This window comes from Nerophis ophidion, linkage group LG06, assembly GCF_033978795.1.
Source record: "Nerophis ophidion isolate RoL-2023_Sa linkage group LG06, RoL_Noph_v1.0, whole genome shotgun sequence".
NCBI lineage: Eukaryota > Metazoa > Chordata > Actinopteri > Syngnathiformes > Syngnathidae > Nerophis > Nerophis ophidion.
The window spans coordinates 73,328,081-73,355,972 of record NC_084616.1 but is presented as its reverse complement, the minus strand read 5'-3'; the positions used below and the strand labels follow the sequence as shown (position 1 = coordinate 73,355,972).

At 37.4% G+C, this 27,892-nt stretch overlaps 1 protein-coding gene across 2 annotated transcripts in view; it reads left to right on the top strand.

Annotated features, from left to right (window-relative positions):
* nphp4 (nephronophthisis 4) overlaps positions 1-27,892 on the top strand; it is a 520,514-nt gene that overhangs the window by 439,420 nt on the left and 53,202 nt on the right. For both annotated transcript variants that reach the window (XM_061904800.1, XM_061904799.1), the window contains 2 exons: positions 3,512-3,595; positions 26,528-26,693. In XM_061904800.1, the coding sequence (XP_061760784.1) occupies positions 3,512-3,595; positions 26,528-26,693 (250 nt within the window). The remainder of the gene's footprint in view (positions 1-3,511; positions 3,596-26,527; positions 26,694-27,892) is intronic.

The following is a 27,892-nucleotide window of genomic DNA, read 5'->3' as shown; positions in this document are numbered from 1 at the left end:
AAAAGGCCTGGCGTGGAAGCTAGCAGGTCTCGAGCAGGAAACAGAAGTCGTACATGAAATATAAAAACAAACTCGGAAGCAGGGGACAAAAGGCCGTAAGCTAAAAAACGCAATCAAATAAAGCGACATGGACACGTCACGACAGGTAGCAACGACAAGAGCCACATCGACAAGACAATAATCCAGCACTGACTGGAGGACAAAAACAGGCTCAAATAGAAGCGGGCTGATTGACACCAGGTGTGGCCAGGTGCCAATCAGCCGCACCTGAGGGAAAATAAAATCCGTTCCATTTTGTCCACTACCGACGCTGAGATCATTATTCATGCATTCGTTACGTATTAATTTCAAGTCTCCCTATGTCTAGCATTAAAAGATTACAGTTGGTTCAAAATGCGGCTTCTAGACTTTGGACAGGAACAAGAAAGTTTGATCATATTACACATATACTGTATTTACCTTTATATGTACCTATTGTCAGAGTTAGTTTGTGTCGAACCCCAAGATGCAGGGATGGAGGCAGGCATTGAATAAGAAAACATGATTTAATTAAAACTTTAGAATAAGAACAAACAAAAGGGGTACAACCAAAATCGCGCACGTGGGCGGATAACAAACAAAGAGAGCTAGCATGGGAACGAGAAAATAAACGGAGCTTAGCATGGAAGCTAGCAAAAAAAAAATGGCCTGGCGTGGAAGCTAGCAGGTCTCGAGCAGGAAACAGAAGTCGTACATGAAATATGAAAACAAACTCGGAAGCAGGGGACAAAAGGCAGTAAGCTAAAAACCGCAATCAAATAAAGCGACATGGACACGACACGACAGGTAGCAACGACAAGAGCCACATCGACAAGACAATAATCCAGCACTGACTGGAGGACAAAAACAGGCTCAAATAGAAGCGGGCTGATTGACACCAGGTGTGGCCAGGTGCCAATCAGCCGCACCTGAGGGAAAATAAAATCCGTTCCATTTTGTCCACTACCGACGCTGAGATCATTATTCATGCATTCGTTACGTATTAATTTCAAGTCTCCCTATGTCTAGCATTAAAAGATTACAGTTGGTTCAAAATGCGGCTTCTAGACTTTGGACAGGAACAAGAAAGTTTGATCATATTACACATATACTGTATTTACCTTTATATGTACCTATTGTCAGAGTTAGTTTGTGTCGAACCCCAAGATGCAGGGATGGAGGCAGGCATTGAATAAGAAAACATGATTTAATTAAAACTTTAGAATAAGAACAAACAAAAGGGGTACAACCAAAATCGCGCACGTGGGCGGATAACAAACAAAGAGAGCTAGCATGGGAACGAGAAAATAAACGGAGCTTAGCATGGAAGCTAGCAAAACAAAAAGGCCTGGCGTGGAAGCTAGCAGGTCTCGAGCAGGAAACAGAAGTCGTACATGAAATATGAAAACAAACTTGGAAGCAGGGTACAAAAGGCAGTAAGCTAAAAACCGCAATCAAATAAAGCGACATGGACACGACACGACAGGTAGCAACGACAAGAGCCACATCGACAAGACAATAATCCAACACTGCCTGGAGGACAAAAGCAGGTACAAATAGGAGCGGGCTGATTGACTCCAGGTGTGGCCAGGTGCCAATCAGCCGCACCTGAGGGAAAACTAAATTTGTTCCATTTTGTCCACTACCGATGCTGAGATCATTATTCATGCATTTGTTACGTATTCATTTCGGGTCTCCCTATGTCTAGCATTAAAAGATTACAGTTGGTTCCAAATGCGGCTTCTAGACTTTTGACAGGAACAAGAAAGTTTGATCATATTACGCATATACTGTATATACCTTTATATGTACCTATTGTCAGAGTTAGTTTGTGTCGAACCCCAAGATGCAGGGATGGAGGCAGGCATTGAATAAGAAAACATGATTTAATTAAAACTTTAGAATAAGAACAAACAAAAGGGGTACAACCAAAATCGCGCACGTGGGCGGATAACAAACAAAGAGAGCTAGCATGGGAACGAGAAAATAAACAGAGCTTAGCATGGAAGCTAGCAAAACAAAAAGGCCTGGCGTGGAAGCTAGCAGGTCTCGAGCAGGAAACAGAAGTCGTACATGAAATATGAAAACAAACTCGGAAGCAGGGTACAAAAGGCAGTAAGCTAAAAACCGCAATCAAATAAAGCGACATGGACACGACACGACAGGTAGCAACGACAAGAGCCACATCGACAAGACAATAATCCAACACTGCCTGGAGGACAAAAGCAGGTACAAATAGGAGCGGGCTGATTGACTCCAGGTGTGGCCAGGTGCCAATCAGCCGCACCTGAGGGAAAACAAAATTTGTTCCATTTTGTCCACTACCGACGCTGAGATCATTATTCATGCATTCGTTACGTATTCATTTCGGGTCTCCCTATGTCTAGCATTAAAAGATTACAGTTGGTTCAAAATGCGGCTTCTAGACTTTTGACAGGAACAAGAAAGTTTGATCATATCACGCATATACTGTATATACCTTTATATGTACCTATTGTCAGAGTTAGTTTGTGTCGAACCCCAAGATTTAGGGATAGAGGCAGGCATTGAATAAGAAAACATGATTTAATTAAAACTTTAGAATAAGAACAAACAAAAGGGGTACAACCAAAATTGCGCACGTGGGCGGATAACAAACGAAGAGAGCTAGCATGGGAACGAGAAAATAAACGTAGCTTAGCATGGAAGCTAGCAAAACAAAAAGGCCTGGCGTGGAAGCTAGCAGGTCTCGAGCAGGAAACAGAAGTCGCACATGAAATATGAAAACAAACTTGGAAGCAAGGGACAAAAGGCAGTAAGCTAAAAAACGCAATCAAATAAAGCGACATGGACACAACACGACAGGTAGCAACGACAAGAGCCACATCGACAAGACAATAATCCAGCACTGACTGGAGGACAAAAACAGGCTCAAATAGAAGCGGGCTGATTGACACCAGGTGTGGCCAGGTGCCAATCAGCCATAGCTAAGGGAAAACAAAGCACCCAGGGAGACAAACAGGACGCTAAACCAAAATAAGAGTGCTGACAGGAACTAAGGACAGGAAATACTAAACTAAAACACAAACAAACTGTCAGTGGCAAGCCTGACAAAAATAGTTCTGCAAAGTATGTAAAACTAAACGTCATGCTGGACTTTGTACTTGCTTTTGCATGTGAAACTAGCATGATTTGGCTATAGAGGGGCTTTTAATGTGTGAACCCTATGGGAAAAAAGATAAGTACAGCTGGAATTCATTGATAATGTCTTTACACCTAAAGAAACATGATCCGTGGCCGATGGCTTCCTCAAACTAGTAAACACATGTACTGACACTCAACACTCGATGCCCGAAAGGACAAACCGTTCTGTTAACACCCCACCAGGCTGCTTTTGTCATCATTTGCATCCCCTTTTCCTCGCTCTGAGGTACACATATATAAGATATCCAATACTCTCCTTGGCAGATGATCAATCCTGATAAGCATTTTACGTCTTATCGAATCTTCACAGGGGCCGAGTTTCCTTCCTGCAAGCCGGAGTTCTCCTCGGGCGAAGAAGATTCTGTCCAATATTGTTGCTGCCAAAACCATCAAGGTAAATGAGTGTGTGTGTGTGTGTGTGTGTGTGTGTGTGTGTGTGTGTGTGTGTGTGTGTGTGTGTGTGTGTGTTATTGTGCTTAAGTTTCATGCAGTATATCCTCCCTGGAGGGGATCACGTTAACCCTCTATCTGATTGTATTATTAGTCTATTAAGAAGGAACTTGCAGCCTCCACTCTCCTCTTTTCTTTGAAGTGATTTAAAAAGTTAATTTATAGCCAGACGAGTGGAAATCACACTTATCTGGTTTATTTTACAGAACAATGTATATATACATACATATATATACAAATACAAACCCCGTTTCCATATGAGATGTAAATATAAACGGAATACAATGATTTGCGAATCATTTTTAAACCTTATTCAGTTGAATATGCTACAAAGACAACATATTTGATGTTCAAACTGACAAACATTTCTTCTTTGTTGCAAATAATCATTAACTTTTGAATTTTACCCCAGCAACACGTGACAAAGAAGTTGGGAAAGGTGGCGATACATACTGATCAAGTTGAGGAATGCTCATCAAGCACTTATTTGGAACATCCCACAGGTGTGCAGGCTAATTGGGAACAGGTGGGTGCCATGATTGGGTATAAAAACATCCATCCATCCATCCATTTTCTACCGCTTATTCCCTTTCGGGGTCGCGGGGGGCGCCGGCGCCTATCTCAGCTACAATCGGGCGGAAGGCGGGGTACACCCTGGACAAGTCGCCACCTCATCGCAGGGCCAACACAGATAGACAGACAACATTCACACTCACATTCACACACTAGGGCCAATTTAGTGTTGCCAATCAACCTATCCCCAGGTGCATGTCTTTGGAAGTGGGAGGAAGCCGGAGTACCCGGAGGGAACCCACGCATTCACGGGGAGAACATGCAAACTCCACACAGAAAGATCCCGAGCCTGGATTTGAATCCAGGACTGCAGGACCTTCGTATTGTGAGGCAGACGCACTAACCCCTCTGCCACCAAAACAGCTTCCCAAAAAAATGCTCTGTCTTTTACAAGAAAGGATGGGGCGAGGTACACCCCTTTGTCCACAACTGCGTGAGCAAATAGTCAAACAGTTTAAGAACAACGTTTCTCAAAGTGCAATTACAAGAAATTTAGGGATTTCAACATCTACGCTCCATAATATCATTAAAAGGTTCAGACAATCTGGAGAAATCACTCCACGTAAGCGGCATGACCGGAAACCAACATTGAATGACCGTGACCTTCGATCCTTCAGACAGTATTGTATCAAAAACCGACATCAATCTCTAAAGGATATCACCACATGGGCTCAGGAACACGTCAGAAAACCACTGTCACGAAATACAGTTGGTCGCTACATCTGTAAGTGCAAGTTAAAGCTCTACTATGCAAAGCGAAAGCCATTTATCAACAACATCCAGAAACGCCGCCGGCTTCTCTGGGCCCGAGATCATCTAAGATGGACTGATGCAAAGTGGAAAAGTGTTCTGTGGTCTGAGGAGTCCACATTTCACTTTTTTTTTTTTTTTAAATATTTGACATAATTTCAAAGGGGAAGCGAACCATCCAGACTGTTATCGACGCAAAGTTTAAAAAACCAGCATCTGTGATGGTATGGGGGTGCATTAGTGCCCAAGGCATGGGTAACTTACACATCTGTGAAGGCACCATTAATGCTGAAAGGTACACACAGGTTTTGGAACAACATATGCTGCCATCTAAGCGGCGTCTTTTTCATGGACGCCCCTGCTTATTTCAGCAAGACAATGCCAAGCCACATTCAGAACGTGTTCCAACAGCGTGGCCTCGTAGTAAAATAATGCGGGTACTTTCCTGGCCCGCCTGCAGTCCAGACCTGTCTCCCATCGAAAATGTGTGGCGCATTATGAAGCGTAAAATACGACAGCGGAGACCCCGGACTGTTGAACGACTGAAGCTCTACATAAAACAAGAATGGGAAAGAATTCCACTTTCAAAGCTTCAACAATTAGTTTCCTCAGTTCCCAAACCTTTATTGAGTGTTGTTAAAAGAAAAGGTGATGTAACACAGTGGTGAACATGCCCTTTCCCAACTACTTTGGCACGTGTTGCTGCCATGAAATTCTAAGTTAATTATTATTTGCAAAATAAATAAAGTTTATCAGTTTGAACATCAAATATGTTGTCTTTGTAGTGCATTCAACTGAATATGGGTTGAAAATGATTTGCAAATCATTGTATTCTGTTTATATTTACATCTAACACAATTTCCCAGCTCATATGGAAACGGGGTTATATATATATATTTAATCTACTGGAAACGTCAGGCTTAAGTGTTAAAAGTGCCTCTAATAAAGGAGACAGTTTGACACATTTTGCTAATCTAGTTAAATGAAGCGTGCAAGCTAAGTATGGCTGAAGTTACTTTCCTATTTCACACACTATTAATAATATGTAAGAAGTTTCAAGCAGGCAGAAACAATGGGGATATGACAGAGATAAGAGATAAGACCATGTGCTGTTTAAAAAAATTAAAAAATAAATCTCCCTGTGATGGGGTTTGCTGTCAGCAAAATTTCTTTCCGCTGCATTTGATTCCATAGAAGCTGAAGTTTTGTGGCTCTTTTTTTGGGGGCGTGAGCAGAGATTACTCTTGGCTTTCTTGGCTTTAAACTGCTAGGAAGATCTCAGTTAGTCCTGCACAAGTTACTTTGACAACTCGCTTTTCAGGTTTTAATTCTATACAGTTTTTCTATCAACTTAATTTATGTAATTTTTTCTATTACCCTCCTTTTTTTACATAGTTATTTATTTGATTTGATCATTATTTTATTTTAATGTTATTTTACTATTTTGGTCAGCTTCATCGTTGTATGATAATCATTTTCTTTGTATTATTTGCTTTCTTATTTTACTTTATTTATTTAATGCATTATTTATTTATTTTATTAATAGTTTTATGTATATTGTTTTACCTTGTCATTTGTCTAATTTTATTTATCATTATATGTATCTTTTTTTTTTAAATTTAGTCCACATTTAGGATACCACTTTTCCTTGCATACTTTGCATTTGCGTCATTTAAATACACGTAATTTTTTAATTAATTTGATCATTAATTAATCCTGATTTTATTCTAATATTTATGTATTTATTTTTGTATTTATTTAAAATGTTTTGGTCAATTTCAGCTTTAGCAGTGCAATACACCTTTTATTTACATTCTTTGCATTTGCATTATTTATTGTACTCTATTTTATTAATTGTATTATTCACTTATTTTATTATATTTTTTATTTTTAATCACCTTAGGCATTTTTATTTTACTTACTTCATTTATTTGACTCATTCATCTTTTTTATTTTATCTCATTCATTAATTTAAAAAAAAATCTTTATCTTCAAAATACGATACTATGGTATTTTTTATTTTATTTGATTTCATCATTGTTTTATCTGGATGTTATTTTAATGTTATTTTAGTATTTCGGTCAGTTTCATTTTGACGAGTCTATTTGTATGATACTCATTTTCTTTACATTATTTGTATTCTTTTTTACTTTATCTATTTAATGCATTGTTTTATTTATTTTATTAATTATTTCATATATATTGTTTTACTTAGTAATTTATCTAATTTAACTATCATTATATGTATCTATGTTTTTATTTATTTAGTTCACATTCACATTTAGGATACAACTTTTCCTCACATACTTTGCATTTGCGTTATTTAAATTACATAGTTTTTATATTAATTTGATCATTAATTAATCCTGATTTTATTCTATTATCTATGTATTAATTTTTTTATTTATTTACTTATTTTAGTCAACTTCAGCAGTGCAATACACCTTTTATTTACATTCTTTGCATTTGCATTATTTATTGTACTCTATTTTATTAATTGTATTATTTACTTATATTATTACATATTTTTATTATTTTAATCACCACACATTTTTGTTTTACTTTTTCATTTATTTGATTTAATTATCTTTTTTATTTTATCTCATTTTTTAATAAGAAAAAAAAATATTTATCTTCAAAATACGATACTATAGTTTTTTTGTTTATTTGATTTGATCATTTTTTTATTTTGATATATTTTTTAATGTTATTCTAGTATTTCGGTCAGCTTCATTTTGACGAGTCCATTTGTATGATACTCATTTTCTTTGCATTATTTGCATTCTTATTTTACCCTCTTTATTTAATGCATTAGTTATTTATTTTGCTAATTTTTTCTTATGTTTTTTTTTACTTAGTCATTTATCTAATTTAATTATCATTATATGTATCTATGTTTTTATTTATTAAGTTCACTTTATCTTTCAGAGTTTACATTTAGGATACCACTTTTCCTCACATACTTTGCATTGGCGTTATTTAGGTCACATAGTTTTTTAATTATATTGTTAATTAATTCATCCTGATTTTATTCTAGTATTTATGTATTAATTATTGTATTTATTTACATTTTTTGGTCAACTTCAGCTTTAACAGTGTAATACACCTTTTATTTACATTCTTTGCATTTGCATTATTTATTGTAATCTGTTTTATTAATTGTATTATTCACTTATTTTATTATTATTGTAGTTATTATATTTTATTATTATTATAGTTTTTCATTTTAACCACAATAGGCATTTTTATTTTGCTTTTTTCATTTATTTGATGTGAATATCTTTTTTATTTTATCTCATTCAGTAATTAAAAAAAATAATCTTTATCTTCAAAATACGATACTATAGTGTGTTTTATTCATTTGATTTAATCATTGTTTTATTTGTATGATACTCATTTTTTTTACATTTTTTGCGTTCTTATTTTACTGTATTTATTTAATGCATTTTTTATTTATTTTATTAATTATTTAATATATATTGTTTTACTTAGTCATTTATCTAATATAATTATCATTATATGTGTCTATGTTTGTTTTGTTTTTTTAGTTCACTTTATATTTCAGAATTCACATTTAGGATACCACTTTTCCTCACATACTTTGCATGTGCGTTATTTAATTGACATAGTTTTTTAATCAATTTGATCATTAATTAATCCTGATTTTATGTTAGTATTTATGTATTATTTTTTTTATTTACCTTTTTTAGTCAACTTCAACTTGTGCAATACACCTTTTATTCACATTCTTTGCATTTGCATTATTTATTGTACTCTATTTTATTAATTGTATTATTCACTTATTTTATTATATTTTTTTATTTTTAACCACCATAGGCAATTTTTTTTACCCTTTTCATTTATTTGAGTTAATCATCTTTTTTTTATGTCATTAATTAATTAAAAAAAATATCTTCAAAATACAATACTATAGTATTTTTTATTTTATTTGATTTCATTATTGTTTTATCTTGATGTTATTTTAATGTTATTCTAGTATTTCGGTCAGCTTCATTTTGAAAAGTTTATTTGTATGATACTAATTTTCTTTACATTATTCGCATTCTTATTTTACTGTATTTATTTAATGCATTTTTTATTTATGTTATTAATTATTTCATGTATATTGTTTTACTTAGTCATTTATCTAATTTAATTATCATTATATGCATCTATGTTTTTTTTTTTTTTAGTTGACTTCATCTTTCTGAGTTCACATTTAGGATACCACTTTTCCTCACATACTCTGCATTTGCGTTATTTAATTTACATAGTTTTTTAATCAATTTGATCATTAATTCATCCTGATTTCATTCCAGTATTTATGTATTTATTTTTGCATTTATTTACCTTTTTTAGTCAACTTCAACTTGTGCAATACACCTTTTATTCACATTCTTTGCATTTGCATTATTTATTGTACTCTATTTTATTAATTGTATTATTCACTTATTTTATTATACATTTTTATTATTTTAAGCACCATAGGCATTTTTTGTTTTACTTATTTCATTTATTTGAGTTAATTATCTTTTTTATTTTATCTCATTCATTAATAAAAAAAAATAATATTTATCTTCAAAATACGATACTGTAGTATTTTTTTATTTATTTGATTTCATCATTGTTTAATCTTGATGTTATTTTAATGTTATTCTAGTATTTCGGTCAGTTTCATTTTGACAAGTCCATTTGTATGCTACTCATTTTCTTTGCATTGTTTGCATTCTTATTTTACCCTATTTATTTAATGCATTTTTTATTTTTTTTAATTAATTGTTTCATTTTGGGTTTTTTTACTTAGTCATTTATTTAATTTAATTATCATTATATGTATCTATGTTTTTATTTATTTAGTTACCTTTTAGGATACCACTTTTCCTCACATACTCTGCATTTGCATTATTTATTGTACTCTATTTTATTAATTATATTATTCACTTATTGTATTATATATTTTTTATTATTTTAAGCACCATAGGCATTTTTGTTTTACTTACTTCATTTATTTGAGTTAATTATCTTTTTTTATTTTATCTCATTCATTAATTAAAAAAAATCCTCTTCATCTTCAAAATACGATACTATAGTATTTTTTTATATTTATTTGATTTCATCATTGTTTTATCTTGATGTTTTTTTAATGTTATTCTAGTATTTCGGTCAGCTTCATTTTGACGAGTCCATTTGTATGATACTCATTTTCTTTGCATTATTTGCAATCTTATTTTACTTTATTTATTTAATGCATTATTTATTTATTTTATCAATTGTCTCATACATATTTTTTTACTTAGTCATTCATGTACTTTTATTATTATATGTTTTTTTTACTTGTACTTATTTATTTTATTTGAATTTAATTTTGTTTTTATTTGATCTCAGTCGTCAATTAAAAAAATATATATATTTATATATATATCGACAAAATACGATACTATAGTATTTTTTATTTATTTCAATTCATCATTGATTTATTTTGATGTTTTTTTGTTTATTTATTTTGGTTTTATTTTATTTTATAAAGAAAAGAAAAAAAGGGCAGCTTTATCTTCAGAAGTCCACATGTATGAAACACCTTTTTCTTTGCGTTCTTTGCATTCCCATTTCCGTATTTATTTTTACTTTATTATTTATTACATGTTATTTATTTACTATTACGACAGTAATGACTTTTCTCAAGCTTGGCTAAAGTGGCCATAACATTGGGGACAACATTTTTATTGACATGCATTTGACAGCTTGCCAAATCATTTTCATATTGTTTTTTTCTTGAAAAGCCATTTTAGGGGTTACGGTAAAACCAAACTGCAAAAAGTCAGTGTTCAAAAACAAGAAAAAAACTAACAAAAATTAGGGGTATTTTACTTGAACTAAGCAAAATTATCTGCCAATTGAACAAGAAAATTTGACTTGTCAAGACTTTCCAAAACAAGCAAAATTAGCTAACTTCAGTGAACCCAAAAATACCTTAAAATAAGTATATTCTCACTAATAACAATTGTACTACTATACGAGTACGTATTTTCTATTGTTCCATTGAAAATAAAACGTCAAAGTTTATTTGGCTGTCATCTGTTTTAATATGAGAAACAATTGTGTCAAAGTCATGATTTTGTTTTACATTCTTGAAATAAGAAATTCTTACTTTAAAAACTAGTTTTATACTTGTGAGTGTTGATGACACAGCTTTGCAACATTTGATATTCTCGTTTCAAGCATGTTTTACTCAATATAGGTCATCAAATCTCAGCTACAAGCTGTAATATCTTACTGAGATCATTTAGGACCTAAACACTTAAAACAAGTAAAACATTCTAACATAAAATCTTATGTATGGCCGCGCAAGTCCCGGGATGCCCTAAATGTTCATAAAACACCCAGCCGAGTCCCATGGGGAGGAGGGATGAAAGTTGGAAAAGTCAGCAAAAGTCCCAAAAATGTTCAAAATACCTACACAGGTTCGAGTCCCACAAGTTCCGCCGCCGGCCGGGATGCCGAAAATGACCAAAACGCGCCCCGCAAAGGAAGGTGGGGAGAAAAGTCGGGGAAATGTTCAAAAGTCCCACCCGTGTTCGAGTGTGCACTCAAACTCAAACTCGAACCCGGTTGGGACTCGAACCTGGGTAGGTATTTTGAAAATTTTGCGGGACTTTTGCCGACTTTTCTCATTTTTCCCCCCCCTACTTCCCGTGGGACTTTGTTGGGTGCGTTTTGGACATTTTTTGTATCCCGGGATTTGTGTGGCCGGCGGCGGGACTCATGGGACTGGAAGCCCGGGGGAGGTATTTAGGACACAATTGGGACTTTTGAAGATTTTGGGCGCATTTTCCCCCTCTTCTTCCCCGCCTTCCTGTGCACCATTGCTGGGTGTGTTTTGGACACTTGGACAAAAATAGTTTCAAGCATATTTTACTCAAAATAGGTCATAAAATGTCGGAAACAAGCTGTAGTATCTTACTGAGATTATTTAGGACCTAAACACTTAAAACAAGTAAAACACTCTAACATAAAATCTTATGTACGGCCGCGCAAGTCCCGGGATGCCCTAAATGTTCGTAACACACCCAGCCGAGTCCCATGGGGAGGAGGGATGAAAGTTGGAAAAGTCAGCAAAAGTCCCAAAAATGTTCAAAATACCTACACAGGTTCGAGTCCCACAAGTTCCGCCGCCGGCCGGGATGCCCAGAATGACCAAAACGCGCCCCGCAAAGGAAGGTGGGGAGAAAAGTCGGGGAAATGTTCAAAAGTCCCACCCGTGTTCGAGTGTGCACTCAAACTCAAACTCGAACCCGGTTGGGACTCGAACCTGGGTAGGTATTTTGAAAATTTTGGGGGACTTTTGCCGACTTTTTTCATTTCCCCCCCCCCCCCCTACTTCCCGTGGGACTTTGTTGGGTGCGTTTTGGACATTTTTTGTATCCTGGGATTTGTGTGGCCGGCGGCGGGACTCATGGGACTGGAACCCCGGGGAGGTATTTTGGACACAATTGGAACTTTTGAACATTTTGGCCGCCTTTTCCCCGTCTTCTTCCCTGCCTTCCTGTGCACCATTGCTGGGTGTGTTTTGGACACTTGGACAAAAATAGTTTCAAGCATATTTTACTCAAAATAGGTCATAAAATGTCGGAAACAAGCTGTAGTATCTTACTGAGATTATTTAGGACCTAAACACTTAAAACAAGTAAAACACTCTAACATAAAATCTTATGTACGGCCGCGCAAGTCCCGGGATGCCCTAAATGTTCATAACACACCCAGCCGAGTCCCATGGGGAGGAGGGATGAAAGTTGGAAAAGTCAGCAAAAGTCCCAAAAATTTTCAAAATACCTACACAGGTTCGAGTCCCACAAGTTCCGCCGCCGGCCGGGATGCCGAGAATGACCAAAACGCGCCCCGCAAAGGAAGGTGGGGAGAAAAGTCGGGGAAATGTTCAAAAGTCCCACCCGGGTTCGAGTGTGCACTCAAACTCAAACTCGAACCCGGTTGGGACTCGAACCTGGGTAGGTATTTTGAAAATTTTGGGGGACTTTTGCCGACTTTTCTCATTTTTCCCCCCCCTACATCCCGTGGGACTTTGTTGGGTGTGTTTTGGACATTTTTTGTATCCCGGGACTCATGGGACTGGAACCCCGGGGAGGTATTTTGGACACAATTGGGACTTTTGAACATTTTGGCCGCCTTTTCCCCCTCTTCTTCCCCGCCTTCATGTGCACCATTGCTGGGTGTGTTTTGGACACTTGGACAAAAATAGTTTCAAGCATATTTTACTCAAAATAGGTCATAAAATGTCGGAAACAAGCTGTAGTATCTCACTGAGATTATTTAGGACCTAAACACTTAAAACAAGTAAAACATTCTAACATAAAATCTTATGTATGGTCGTGCAAGTCCCGGGATGCCCTAAATGTTCATAAAACACCCAGCCGAGTCCCATGGGGAGGAGGGATGAAAGTTGGAAAAGTCAGCAAAAGTCCCAAAAATTTTCAAAATACCTACACAGGTTCGAGTCCCACAAGTTCCGCCGCCGGCCGGGATGCCCAGTATGTCCAAAACGCGCCCCGCAAAGGAAGGTGGGGAGAAAAGTCGGGGAAATGTTCAAAAGTCCCACCCGGGTTCGAGTGTGCACTCAAACTCAAACTCGAACCCGGTTGGGACTCGAACCTGGGTAGGTATTTTGAAAATTTTGGGGGACTTTTGCCGACTTTTCTCATTTTCCCCCCCCCTACATCCCGTGGGACTTTGTTGGGTGTGTTTTGGACATTTTTTGTATCCCGGGACTCCATGGACTGGAACCCCGGGGAGGTATTTTGGACACAATTGGAACTTTTGAACATTTCGCCCGCCTTTTCCCCCTCTTCTTCCCCGCCTTCCTGTGCACCATTGCTGGGTGTGTTTTGGACACTTGGACAAAAACAGTTTCAAGCATATTTTACTCAAAATAGGTCATCAAATGTCGGAAACAAGCTGTAGTATCTTACTGAGATTATTTAGGACCTAAACACTTAAAACAAGTAAAACATTCTAACATAAAATCTTATGTATGGCCGCGCAAGTCCCGGGATGCCCTAAATGTTCATAACACACCCAGCCGAGTCCCATGGGGAGGAGGGATGAAAGTTGGAAAAGTCAGCAAAAGTCCCAAAAATGTTCAAAATACCTACACAGGTTCGAGTCCCACAAGTTCCGCCGCCGGCCGGGATGCCCAGGATGTCCAAAAAGCGCCCCGCAAAGGAAGGTGGGGAGGAAAGTCGGGGAAATGTTCTAAAGTCCCACCCGGGTTCGAGTGTGCACTCAAACTCAAACTCGAACCCGGTTGGGACTCGAACCTGGGTAGGTATTTTGAAAATTTTGGGGGACTTTTGCCGACTTTCCTCATTTTCCCCCCCCCCTACTTCCCGTGGGACTTTGCTGGGTGCGTTTTGGACATTTTTTGTATCCCGGGATTTGTGTGGCCGGCGGCGGGACTCATGGGACTGGAACCCCGGGGAGGTATTTTGGACACAATTGGGACTTTTGAACATTTTGGCCGCCTTTTACCCCTCTTCTTCCCCACCTTCCTGTGCACCATTGCTGGGTGTGTTTTGGACACTTGGACAAAAATAGTTTCGAGCATATTTTACTCAAAATAGGTCATAAAATGTCGGAAACAAGCTGTAGTATCTTACTGAGATTATTTAGGACCTAAACACTTAAAACAAGTAAAACATTCTAACATAAAATCTTATGTATGGCCGCGCAAGTCCCGGGATGCCCTAAATGTTCATAACACACCCAGCCGAGTCCCATGGGGAGGGGGGATGAAAGTTGGAAAAGTCAGCAAAAGTCCCAAAAATGTTCAAAATAGCTACACAGGTTCGAGTCCCACAAGTTCCGCCGCCGGCCGGGATGCCCAGAATTTCCAAAACGCGCCCCGCAAAGGAAGGTGGGGAGAAAAGTCGGGGAAATGTTCAAAAGTCCCACCCGGGTTCGAATGTGCACTCAAACTCAAACTCGAACCCGGTTGGGATTCGAACCTGGGCAGGTATTTTGAATATTTTGGGGGACTTTTGCCGACTTTTCTCATTTTTCCCCCCCTACTTCCCGTGGGACTTTGTTGGGTGCGTTTTGGACATTTTTTGTATCCTGGGATTTGTGTGGCCGGCGGCGGGACTCCATGGACTGGAACCCCGGGGGAGGTATTTTGGACACAATTGGAACTTTTGAACATTTTGGCCGCCTTTTCCCCCTCTTCTTCCCCGCCTTCCTGTGCACCATTGCTGGGTGTGTTTTGGACACTTGGACAAAAAATAGTTTCAAGCATATTTTACTCAAAATAGGTCATAAAATGTCAGAAATAAGCTGTAGTATCTTACTGAGATTATTTAGGACCTAAACACTTAAAACAAGTAAAACATTCTAACATAAAATCTTATGTATGGCCGCACAAGTCCCGGGATGCCCTAAATGTTCATAACACACCCAGCCGAGTCCCATGGGGAGGAGGGGATGAAAGTTGGAAAAGTCAGCAAAAGTCCCAAAAATGTTCAAAATACCTACACAGGTTCGAGTCCCACAAGTTCCGCCGCCGGCCGGGATGCCCAGAATGTCCAAAACGCGCCCCGCAAAGGAAGGTGGGGAGAAAAGTCGGGGAAAGGTTCAAAAGTCCCACCCGGGTTCGAGTGTGCACTCAAACTCAAACTCGAACCCAGTTGGGACTCGAACCTGGGTAGGTATTTTGAAAATTTTGGGGGACTTTTGCCGACTTTTCTCATTTTCCCCCCCCTACTTCCCGTGGGACTTTGTTGGGTGCGTTTTGGACATTTTTTGTATCCCGGGACTCATGGGACTGGAACCCCGGGGGAGGTATTTTGGACACAATTGGGACTTTTGAACATTTTGGCCGCCTTTTCCCCCTCTTCTTCCCCGCCTTCCTGTGCACCATTGCTGGGTGTGTTTTGGACACTTGGACAAAAATAGTTTCAAGCATATTTTACTCAAAACAGGTCATAAAATGTCGGAAACAAGCTGTAGTATCTTACTGAGATTATTTAGGGCCTAAACACTTAAAACAAGTAAAACATTCTAACATAAAATCTTATGTATGGCCGCGCAAGTCCCGGGATGCCCTAAATGTTCATAACACACCCAGCCGAGTCCCATGGGGAGGAGGGATGAAAGTTGGAAAAGTCAGCAAAAGTCCCAAAAATGTTCAAAATACCTACACAGGTTCGAGTCCCACAAGTTCCGCCGCCGGCCGGGATGCCCAGAATGTCCAAAACGCGCCCCGCAAAGGAAGGTGGGGAGAAAAGTCGGGGAAATGTTCAAAAGTCCCACCCGGGTTCGAGTGTGCACTCAAACTCAAACTCGAACCCGGTTGGGACTCGAACCTGGGTAGGAATTTTGAAAATTTTGGGGGACTTTTGCCGACTTTTCTCATTTTTCCCCCCCTACTTCCCGTGGGACTTCGTTGGGTGTGTTTTGGACATTTTTTGTATCCCGGGACTCATGGGACTGGAACCCCGGGGAGGTATTTTGGACACAATTGGAACTTTTGAACATTTTGGCCGCCTTTTCCCCCTCTTCTTCCCCGCCTTCCTGTGCACCATTGCTGGGTGTTTTTTGGACACTTGGACAAAAATAGTTTCAAGCATATTTTACTCAAAATAGGTCATAAAATGTCGGAAACAAGCTGTAGTATCTTACTGAGATTATTTAGGACCTAAACACTTAAAACAAGTAAAACATTCTAACATAAAATCTTATGTATGGTCGTGCAAGTCCCGGGATGCCCTAAATGTTCATAAAACACCCAGCCGAGTCCCATGGGGAGGAGGGATGAAAGTTGGAAAAGTCAGCAAAAGTCCCAAAAATGTTCAAAATACCTACACAGGTTCGAGTCCCACAAGTTCCGCCGCCGGCCGGGATGCCCAGATTGTCCGAAACGCGCCCCGCAAAGGAAGGTGGGGAGAAAAGTCGGGGAAAGGTTCAAAAGTCCCACCCGGGTTCGAGTGTGCACTCAAACTCAAACTCGAACCCGGTTGGGACTCGAACCTGGTAGGTATTTTGAAAATTTTGGGGGACATTTGCCGACTTTTCTCATTTCCCCCCTACTTCCCGTGGGACTTTGTTGGGTGCGTTTTGGACATTTTTTGTATCCCGGGACTTGTGTGGCCGGCGGCGGGACTCATGGGACTGGAACCCCGGGGGAGGTATTTTGGACACAATTGGAACTTTTGAACATTTTGGCGGCCTTTTCCCCCTCTTCTTCCCCGCCTTCCTGTGCACCATTGCTGGGTGTGTTTTGGACACTTGGACAAAAATAGTTTCAAGCATATTTTACTCAAAATAGGTCATAAAATGTCGGAAACAAGCTGTAGTATCTTACTGAGATCATTTAGGACCTAAACACTTAAAACACGTAAAAGACTCTTAACATAAAATCTGCTTAGTGAGAAGAATTATCTTACCAGACAGAAAATAAGCAAATATCACCCTTATTTGAGATATTTCATCTTACTTAGATTTCATTTTTTGCAGTGCACACAATGCTAAATGAAATATTTACTCGTCTATGTTAGTTTGTTTTGTGTTTGGATCTCTCAGTCCGAGCAAACAGCATAAATATCACCACACCTGTCGCGAGGTCATAGAGGTCAGGTCTAGATTAAATATGTATCCTGTGTAAACTGGCAGGCCCCAACAGAGCAGATGTCACCATGCCAGTTTCTGCAAGGCTGTCAGTCAGAACATGACCAAAGTCACATATGTGCCGCTCATGCAGGTCAGCCTGCGCCTGACAATCTGAAACGTCAACCGTTTGCACAGCTGCTCTTTGGCAGGGATCCGTGTCTGTCAGCTCGGGAGGCAAAATGTGGAAAATCACAAAGTACTGTAGTTTGAAGCAAGAAGTTCAGGGGGCTTCTTTGAATAAAATGTGTCGTAATAGCTTGTATGAAGGTGGTAGACTTGGTCATCTCTTCAATGTTAGCTACTTCCTATAATAGGGGTCACCAACGTGGTGCCAGCTCGTAAGGACCAGATGAGTCGCCCGCCGGCCTGTTCTAAAAATAGCTCAAATAGCAGCACTTACCAGTGAGCTGCATCTATTTTTTTTATTTACTAGCAAGCTGGTCTCGCTTTGCTCGACATTTTTTAATTCTAAGAGATACAAAACTCGGATAGAATTTGAAAATCTAAGAAAATATTTTAAAGACTTGGTCTTCACTTGTTTGAATAAATTCATTTATTTTTTTTACTTTGCTTCTTATAACTTTCAGAAAGACAATTTTAGAGAAAAAATACAACCTTAAAAATGATTTTAGGATTTTTAAACACATATACCTTTTTACCTTTTAAATTCCTTCCTCTTCTTTCCTGACAATTTAAGTTAATGTTTAAGTAATTCCATTTTATTTTATTGAATAATAAGAATAATGAATACATTTTAATTTATTTCCTAATTTTAGCCTCTGTTTTTTCGACAAAGAATATTTGTGAAGTATTTCTTCAAACCTATGATTAAAATAAAAAATAAAAATTCTGGCAAATGTAGAAAGTCTGAAGAATCAAATTTATATCTTGTTTAAAATGTTTGTTCTGGAAAATCTAGAAGAAATAATGATTTGTCTTTGTTAGAAATATAGCTTGGTCCAATTTGTTATATATTCTAACAAAGTGCAGATTGGATTTTAACCTATTTAAAACATGTCATCAAAATTTTAAAATTAATTTGAATCAGGAAAAAATTACTAATGATGTTCCATAAATTCTTTTTTTAATTTTTTCAAAAAGATTTGAATTAGCTAGTTTTTCTCTTCTTTTTTTCGGTTGAATTTAGAATTTTAAAGAGTCGAAATTGAAGATAAACTATCTTTTAAAATTAAATGTTCTTTTTTTTCCTGTTTTCTCCTTTTTTAAACCGTTCAATTAAAAGTTTTTTTCATCATTTATTCTCTACAAAAAACCTTCCGTAAAAGGAAAAAAATGTACGACGGAATGACAGACAGAAATATCAATTTTTATATATATATAGATTTATTTATTAAAGGTAAATTGAGCAAATTGGCTATTTCTGGTAATGTATTTAAGTGTGTATCAAACTGGTAGCCCTTCGCATTAATCAGTACCCAAGAAGTAGCTCAAAAAGGTTGTTGACCCCTGTCCTATGTCTATTTTCTGCTGGATTTACTCTCTATTTTATGCTGCAGCTGTTACATATAATGTAATATTGTACATGGTGATTGTTATATATTGTATATATGATATAAACATATATTATATCAGTATATATCCTATACCAGTGGTTCTCAAATGGGGGTGCGCGTACCCCTGGGGGTACTTAAAGGTATGCCAAGGGGTATGTGAGATAAAAAAATAAAAAAATAAAAAATTCTAAAAATAGCAACAATTCAAAAATCCTTTATAAATATATTTATTGAATAATACTTCAACAAAATATAAATGTGAGTTCATAAACTGTGAAAAAAAATACAACAATGCAATATTCAGTGTTGAGAACTAGATTTTTTGTGGACATGTTCCATAAATATTGATGTTAAAGATTTATTTTTTGGTGAAGAAATGTTTAGAATTAAGTTCATGAATCCAGATGGATCTTTATTACAATCCCCAAAGAGGGCTCTTTAAGTTGATGATTACTTCTATGTGTAGAAATCTTTATTTATATTTGAATCACTTGGTTATTTTTCAACAAGTTTTTAGTTATTTTTATATATCTTTTTTTCCAAATAATTCAAGAAAGACCACTACAAATGAGCAATATTTTGCACTGTTATACAATTTACTAAATCAGAAACTGATGACATAGTGCTGTATTTTACTTCTTTATCTCTTTTTTTTCAACCAAAAATGCTTTGCTCTGATTAGGGGGTACTTGAATTAAAACAAATGTTCACAAGCGGTACATCACTGAAAAAAAGTTGAGAACCACTGTCGTATACTGTACATATATTATGTAAATATTACGTATATATGTTATGTTTTAGGGCTTCACGGTGGCAGAGGGGTTAGTGCGTCTGCCTCACAATACAAAGGTCCTGCAGTCCTGGGTTCAAATCCAGGCTCGGGATCTTTCTGTGTGGAGTTTGCATGTTCTCCCCGTGAATGCGTGGGTTCCCTCCGGGTACTGCGGCTTCCTCCCACCTCCAAAGACATGCACCTGGGGATAGGTTGATTGGCAACACTAAATGGTCCCTAGTGTGTGAATGTGAGTGTGAATGTTGTCTGTCTATCTGTGTTGGCCCTGCGATGAGGTGGCGACTTGTCCAGGGTGTACCCCGCCTTCCGCCCGATTGTAGCTGAGATAGGCGCCAGCGCCCCCCGCGACTCCAAAAGGGAATAAGCGGTAGGAAATGGATGGATGGATGTTATGTTTTATATTGCTTTTAGTCTATTTTATACCTGTATTGTCCTTTCCATCTTTTCCATCCTTTGTAACTGAGCTACTGTGTGGAACAATTTCCATGGTGGATCATTAAAGTTTGTCTAAGTCTAAGATATAAATACTTTTTTTTTCTTACTAGGGACTTTCTTTGTTAGACCAATTTGCTTATCTTATGTCATGAGTTTTAAAATCGGAATTTTACTTCTTAAGACAAGCAGAATAATCAGCCATTTTTTCTTCGTATTTAATTTTTTTTTTTTATCTCTGCTTATTTTAGCTAATATTGTCATCCATGCACTGCAAAAACTGAAATCTAAGTAAAATTAAACATCTCAAATAAGGGTGAGATTTGCTTATTTTCTGTAGGCAGATTTTATTGTTAGTGTTTTACCAGGTGACTTATGTTTGACTTGATTTATCGATTTGCTTATATAAATTCATATTAATATGTTTTACTCATTTATGTCAACACTGTGGAGTGTGGACGTTCTAAGAACATTTTTTTTTATACCGCTAGCTAGCTGTGTTGACAACACAAACCACGCCAAAGTTCCAGATAAATATTTTAAAGGCGTTTAAACGATGCGTTTTACTCCCGTTGAACGCTAACACGAGAAAAAAATATATATATATTCTCTGATTCGACTTGGTTTAAAGTGTTCAAACCTGACTTGTATCAGCTCGTTTGGTAGAGTGGACGTTGCCGGCAACTTGAGGGTTCCAGGTTCGATTCCCGCTTCCGCCATCCTAGTCACTGCCGTTGTGTCCTTGGGCAAGACACTTTACCCACCTGCTCCCAGTGCCACCCACACTGGTTTGAATGTAACTTAGATATTGGGTTTCACTATGTAAAGCACTTTGAGTCACTAGAGAAAAGCGCTATATAAATGTAATTCACTTCACTTCACTATTTGTTTTAAGGGTTTTGGTCCTAAATCACATCAGTAAGATATTACAGCTTGTTGCTGAGATTTGATGACCTATATTGAGGTAAAACATGCTTGAAACTAGAATATCAACTGTTGCAAAGCTGTCCCATTAACACTCACAAGTATAAAACTACTTTTTCAAAGTCATCATTTCTTATTTCAAGCATGAAAAAAAATCATGACTTTGACACAATTGTGTCTCATAATTAAAACAAATGACAGCCAAATGGAGTTTGCTGTTTTATTTTCAATGAAACAATAGAAAAGACAGACTCATATAGTAGTACAGCTGGCACAGTACAGTAAACTGACTGTTAATATTTTACACATGTGACATTTCAAACAATTTTGAACAGAAAGAGTTCTTGCACATTCAATCAATCAATCAATCAATGTTTACTTATATAGCCCTAAATCACTAGTGTCTCAAAGGGCTGCACAAACCACTACGACATCCTCGGTAGGCCCACATAAGGGCAAGGAAAACTCACACCCAGTGGGACGTCGGTGACAATGATGACTATGAGAACCTTGGAGAGGAGGAAAGCAATGGATGTCGAGCGGGTCTAACATGATACTGTGAAAGTTCAATCCATAATGGATCCAACACAGTCGCGAGAGTCCAGTCCAAAGCGGATCCAACACAGCAGCGAGAGTCCCGTTCACAGCGGAGCCAGCAGGAAACCATCCCAAGCGGAGGCGGATCAGCAGAGCAGAGATGTCCCCAGCCGATACACAGGCAAGCAGTACATGGCCACCGGATCGGACCGGACCCCCTCCACAAGGGAGAGTGGGACATAGGAGAAAAAGAAAAGAAACGGCAGATCAACTGGTCTAAAAAGGGAGTCTATTTAAAGGCTAGAGTATACAAATGAGTTTTAAGGTGAGACTTAAATGCTTCTACTGAGGTGGCATCTCGAACTGTTACCGGTTTGGGTCGAAGATAATACCCAGATTCTTTACCGTTTTCAGATAAATTCCTCAAAATTACAAAAAAAAAAAAATTTGGCCTGGGGCCGGGCTGTATATATGCGCACTAATTGACTGAAAGAGCACGCACTTGGCGCGATGATGTCATGTTGACCATATTATTTGCCTGAGTAACAAGCTGTTGCCTTGTTGCCTTTCCATTAAGAACAATACATTATTTTTTAGTGTAAGTTTGCTGGTTTCAAGAATCATTATGTCAAGATAATGGCACCAGCGTTTACTTCATTTAAGAATATTTTTCAACATATTGAGCAAAAAGGTCTAATTTTTTTTCTTTTACCAAGAAAAGTGCACTTATTACTGAGAATATACTTATTTTAAGGTATTTTGGGGTTCATTGAGGTTAGCTAATTAGGGTCCGCCCTGCCTATGGCAAAGGACTCCACAGGAGTCCTTTGCCATAGGCAAGGACCCTATTGAATCTGTAACGTTTTATTATTCTTTCTTTCTTCCGCACCGATACTCGCCTATGCGCTGTATTTTGACACCCTGACCATGCTTCAAAACTCACCAAATTTGACACACACGTCGGTGAGGAGTTTCTTCCCAACATATTAGGGAGCCAAACCCCAAAAATCAAAATTGCGCTCTAGCGCCCCCTAGGAAAAGACAAAAAATGAATTGCTTGTAACTTCGGTTAGGAATGTCGTAGAGACATGAAACAAAATCCTCTATGTAGGTCTGCCCAAGACCTAAATTCCCCATTAGAAAGTCCTATACCTAAAATCAACAGAAATTTTGCAAAACCCTTTCAAAGCAAAATTTTTGCAAAAAATGCAATTTTTCCCTCTTTGAGCTGTAATTTGACCCCCTTAAAATGCTTCAAAACTCACCAAACTTGGCAGACATATCAGGACTGGCAGAAATTGCGATCTAACGAAAAAAAAAAATTATAAAACTCAAAATTGCGCTCTACAAAATGTTTTGAATGAAACATAGAAAAAACTGTTTCTAGGAAGAAAACACAGACAAAACTGCTTGTAACTTCCGGTAGGAATGTCGGAAAGACATGAAACAAAAACTTCTATGTAGGTCTTACTTAGACCTACATTTTAATAATTGACAGCTAGCAGAAAAAATCAACAGGAAGTTGGCAATTACCCCTTCAAAATAAAAGTTTTGTGAAAAAACGTCACCTTTCTTCAAAAGTTATCTCCTCTGAGCGCGTTTGTCGTTTCGGCTTCAAACTCGCTCAGGAGAGAGTTTGGACCCTTCTGAATAAAAGTATAGATCAAAGTTCCGACCAACGCTGCTTGCAGCTTTAATTTTACTTGTTTTGGAAAGTCTTGACAAGCCAAATTTTCTTGTTCTATTGGCAGATAATTTTGCTTAGTTCAAATAAAATACCTCTCATTTTTGTATTTTTTTTTTCTTGTTTTTGAACACTGACTTTTTGCAGTGTGTTCGTACATATTACTTTAGATCAGGGGTCGGCAACCTTTACCTCACAAAGAGCCATTTCGACCCGTTTCACAAAATGAGGAAGACAATGGCGACTATTCTCGCCAATATCTGCTTGTTGTCACCCAGATGACAAAAATAAGGGCATGCTATGAAGCCATTGCCTTAATCATCTTCTACAACATGTACAAACTGCTTGCCGGTCCAGCAACATGTTGTGAGAGGCTTCTGCAGATGCACACACATGACTGAAAGGCATACTGGGTGACACAGAGTACACTGACGGTTGTGATATCAACAACTTTAACACTCCTACTTATATGCGCCACATTGTGAACCCACACAAAAGAAGAACGACAAACACATTTCGGAAGAAAATCCTCACAGTAACACAACATAAACGCAACACAACAAATACCCAGAATCCTTTGCATCCATGATACTTCCTGACTATGTTATACACCCCGCGAGCACCAAACCCCGCCCACCTCAACCACGCAGGGGGGGGGGGGGGGGGGGGTGTCTTGCTCGCGGGGTGTTTTTCAACTTGTTTAAGTCGAGGTCCAAGTTAATCAATTCATGGTAATGTTGGCATTTTTTTTTTCCATAACTTGAGTTGATTTATTTTGGAAAACCTTGTTACATTGTTTAATGCAGTGGTCCCCAACCTTTTTGTGTCCGCGGACCGGTCAACGCTTAATAATTTGTCCCGCGGCCCGGGGGGGTGGGGGTGTTGGGGGGTCAGGTTTGGGGGGGGGTTATGGTGTCCTTTTTTTTTCTTTTTTCTTTTTTTTTGTCATGAAAAAGGGAGGTTTTTGTGGTTGGTGCACTATTTGTAAGTGTATATTGTGTTTTTTATGTTGATTTAATAAATAATTTTAAAAAATTATTCTGCGGCCAGGTACCAATCGGGCCACCCGCGGCCCGGTGGTTGGGGACCACTGGTTTAATGCATCCAACGGGGCATCACAACAAAATTGGGCATATTGATGTGTTCATTCCACGACTGTATCTATCGGTATCGGTTGATATCGTAATCGGTAATTAAGAGTTGGACAATATCGGATATTGGCAAAAAAGTCATTATCGGACATCTCTACTTATTCCTTGCTACTAGCTTGTGTGTTATTGTCTGCTTAGATGCTGTGTAGCTGCTAGTAGACAATGCAGTGGTCCCCAACCTTTTTGTGTCCGCGGACCGGTCAACACTTAATAATTTGTCACACTTTTTTTCTTCTTTGTCATGAAAAAGGGAGGTTTTTGTGCTTGGTGCACTATTTGTAAGTGTATATTGTGTTTTTTTATGTTGATTTAATAAATAAAAAAAAAAATATATATATATATATATATATATATATATTTTTTTTTTTTAATAAAAAATTCTTCTGCGGCCCGGTGGTTGGGGACCACTGGTTTAATGCATCCAACGGGGCATCACAACAAAATTAGGCATAATGATGTGTTCATTCCACGACTGTATCTATCGGTATCGGTTGATATCGTAATCGGTAATTAAGAGTTGGACAATATCGGATATTGGCAAAAAAGTCATTATCGGACATCTCTACTTATTCCTTGCTACTAGCTTGTGTGTTATTGTGTGCTTAGATGCTGTGTAGCTGCTAGTAGACAATGCAGTGGTCCCCAACCTTTTTGTGTCCGCGGACCGGTCAACGCTTAATAATTTGTCCTGCGGCCCGGGGGGGGGGGGTGTCCTTTTTTTTTCTTTTTTCTTTTTTTTCTTCTTTGTCATGAAAAAGGGAGGTTTTTGTGCTTGGTGCACTATTTGTAAGTGTATATTGTGTTCTTTTATGTTGATTTAATTAAAAAAAAAAATATATATATATATATATATTTTTTTTTTTAAATAAAAAATTCTTCTGCGGCCCGGTGGTTGGGGACCACTGGTTTAATGCATCCAACGGGGCATCACAACAAAATTAGGCATAATGATGTGTTCATTCCACGACTGTATCTATCGGTATCGGTTGATATCGTAATCGGTAATTAAGAGTTGGACAATATCGGATATTGGCAAAAAAGTCGTTATCGGACATCTCTACTTATTCCTTGCTACTAGCTTGTGTGTTATTGTGTGCTTAGATGCTGTGTAGCTGCTAGTAGACAATGCAGTGGTCCCCAACCTTTTTGTGTCCGCGGACCGGTCAACGCTTAATAATTTGTCCTGCGGCCCGGGGGGGGGGAGGGGGGTGGGGGTGTCCTTTTTTTTTCTTTTTTCTTTTTTTTCTTCTTTGTCATGAAAAAGGGAGGTTTTTGTGCTTGGTGCACTATTTGTAAGTGTATATTGTGTTTTTTATGTTGATTTGATAATTAAAAAAAAATATATATATATATATATATATATTTTTTTTAATAAAAAATTATTCTGCGGCCCGGTGGTTGGGGACCACTGGTTTAATGCATCCAACGGGGCATCACAACAAAATTAGGCATAATGGTGTGTTCATTCCACGACTGTATCTATCGGTATCGGTTGATATCGTAATCGGTAATTAAGAGTTGGACAATATCGGATATTGGCAAAAAAGTCATTATCGGACATCTCTACTTATTCCTTGCTACTAGCTTGTGTGTTATTGTGTGCTTAGATGCTGTGTAGCTGCTAGCAGACTGTTTACCTTTTTTTTAAACGACTTCACTAAAATACAAAAAAAGAGCAAACTTGTGTGCTTACTTTGCAGCTTTGCACAAGTATTGCTTGTATCGGCGCTTTTACCGAAGATTTTAGATGCAAGCCGACACAATGCGATATTTTTTTATTTATTTTTTTGCTGGTATCGGACCGACGGGAGCTAACTTGTCTTAACATGACCTTTTCTCTCCGCAGGCTTCTTTCAAAGCAGAAAACGGTGATCCAATAGCCATCTGCCAGTTAATAGTGGAGCCCACGCCTCACGTTGTAGACCAGACCTTCCGGCTTTACCACCCGGAGCTCAGTTTCCTCAAAAAGTCCATCCGCTTACCACCATGGCACACCCTCTCCGGCAGCACAGGTCATTGCACACATTTTTATTCTTATTGCTGAACTCATCAAAATGAAGATACAGTACATTACAGTAGAGCAGGGGTCATCAACCTTTTTAAAACCAAGATTTACTTTTTGGGTACTGATTAATGCAAAGGGCTACCAGTTTGATACACACTTAAATAAATTGCCGGAAATAGCCAATTTGCTCAATTTACCTTTAATAAATAAATCTATATATATATAAAAAATGGGTATTTCTGTCATTCCATCGTACATTTTTTTTCCTTTTACGGAAGGTTTTTTGTAGAGAATAAACGAAGAAAAAAACACTCAATTGAACGGTTTAAAAGAGGAGAAAACAGGAAAAAAATGAAATTTAAATTCTGAAACATCTTCAATTTCGACTCTTTAAGATTCAAAATTCAACCGAAAAAAAGAAGAGAAAAACTAGCTAATTCAAATCTTTTTGAAAAAAAAAAAAAAAAAAAATTATGGAACATCATTAGTAATTTTTCTTGATTAATATTAATTTTCGAATTTTGATGACATGTTTTAATTAGTTTAAAATCCAATCTGCATTTTGTTAGAATATATAACAAATTGGACCAAGCTATATTTCTAACAAAGACAAATCATTATTTCTTCTAGATTTTCCAGAAGAAAATTTTAAAAGAAATTCAAAAGACTTTGAAATAAGATTTAAATTTGATTCTAAAGATTTTCTAGATTTGCCAGAATATCTTTTTTGAATTTTAATCATAATAAGATTGAAGAAATATTTCACAAATATTCTTCGTCGAAAAAACAGACGCTAAAATGAAGAATTAAATTAAAATGTATTGAAAAAACAGACGCTAAAATGAAGAATTAAATTAAAATGTATTACTGCGATGAGGTAGCGACTTGTCCAGGGTGTACTCCGCCTTCTGCTCGATTGTAGCTGAGATAGGCGCCAGCGCCCCCCGCGACCCCAAAAAGGGAATAAGCGGTAGATAATGGATGGATATTATTCTTTACGATAAAAAAAATATATAATAATTTCTTGAACATTGATTAAAATTGTCAGGAAAGAAGAGGAAGGAATTTAAAACTTAAAAAGGTATATGTGTTTAAAAATCCTAAAATCATTTTTAAGGTTGTATTTTTTCTCTAAAATTGTCTTTCTGAAAGTTATAAAAAGCAAAGTAAAAAAAAAAAAATGAATTTATTCAAACAAGTGAAGAC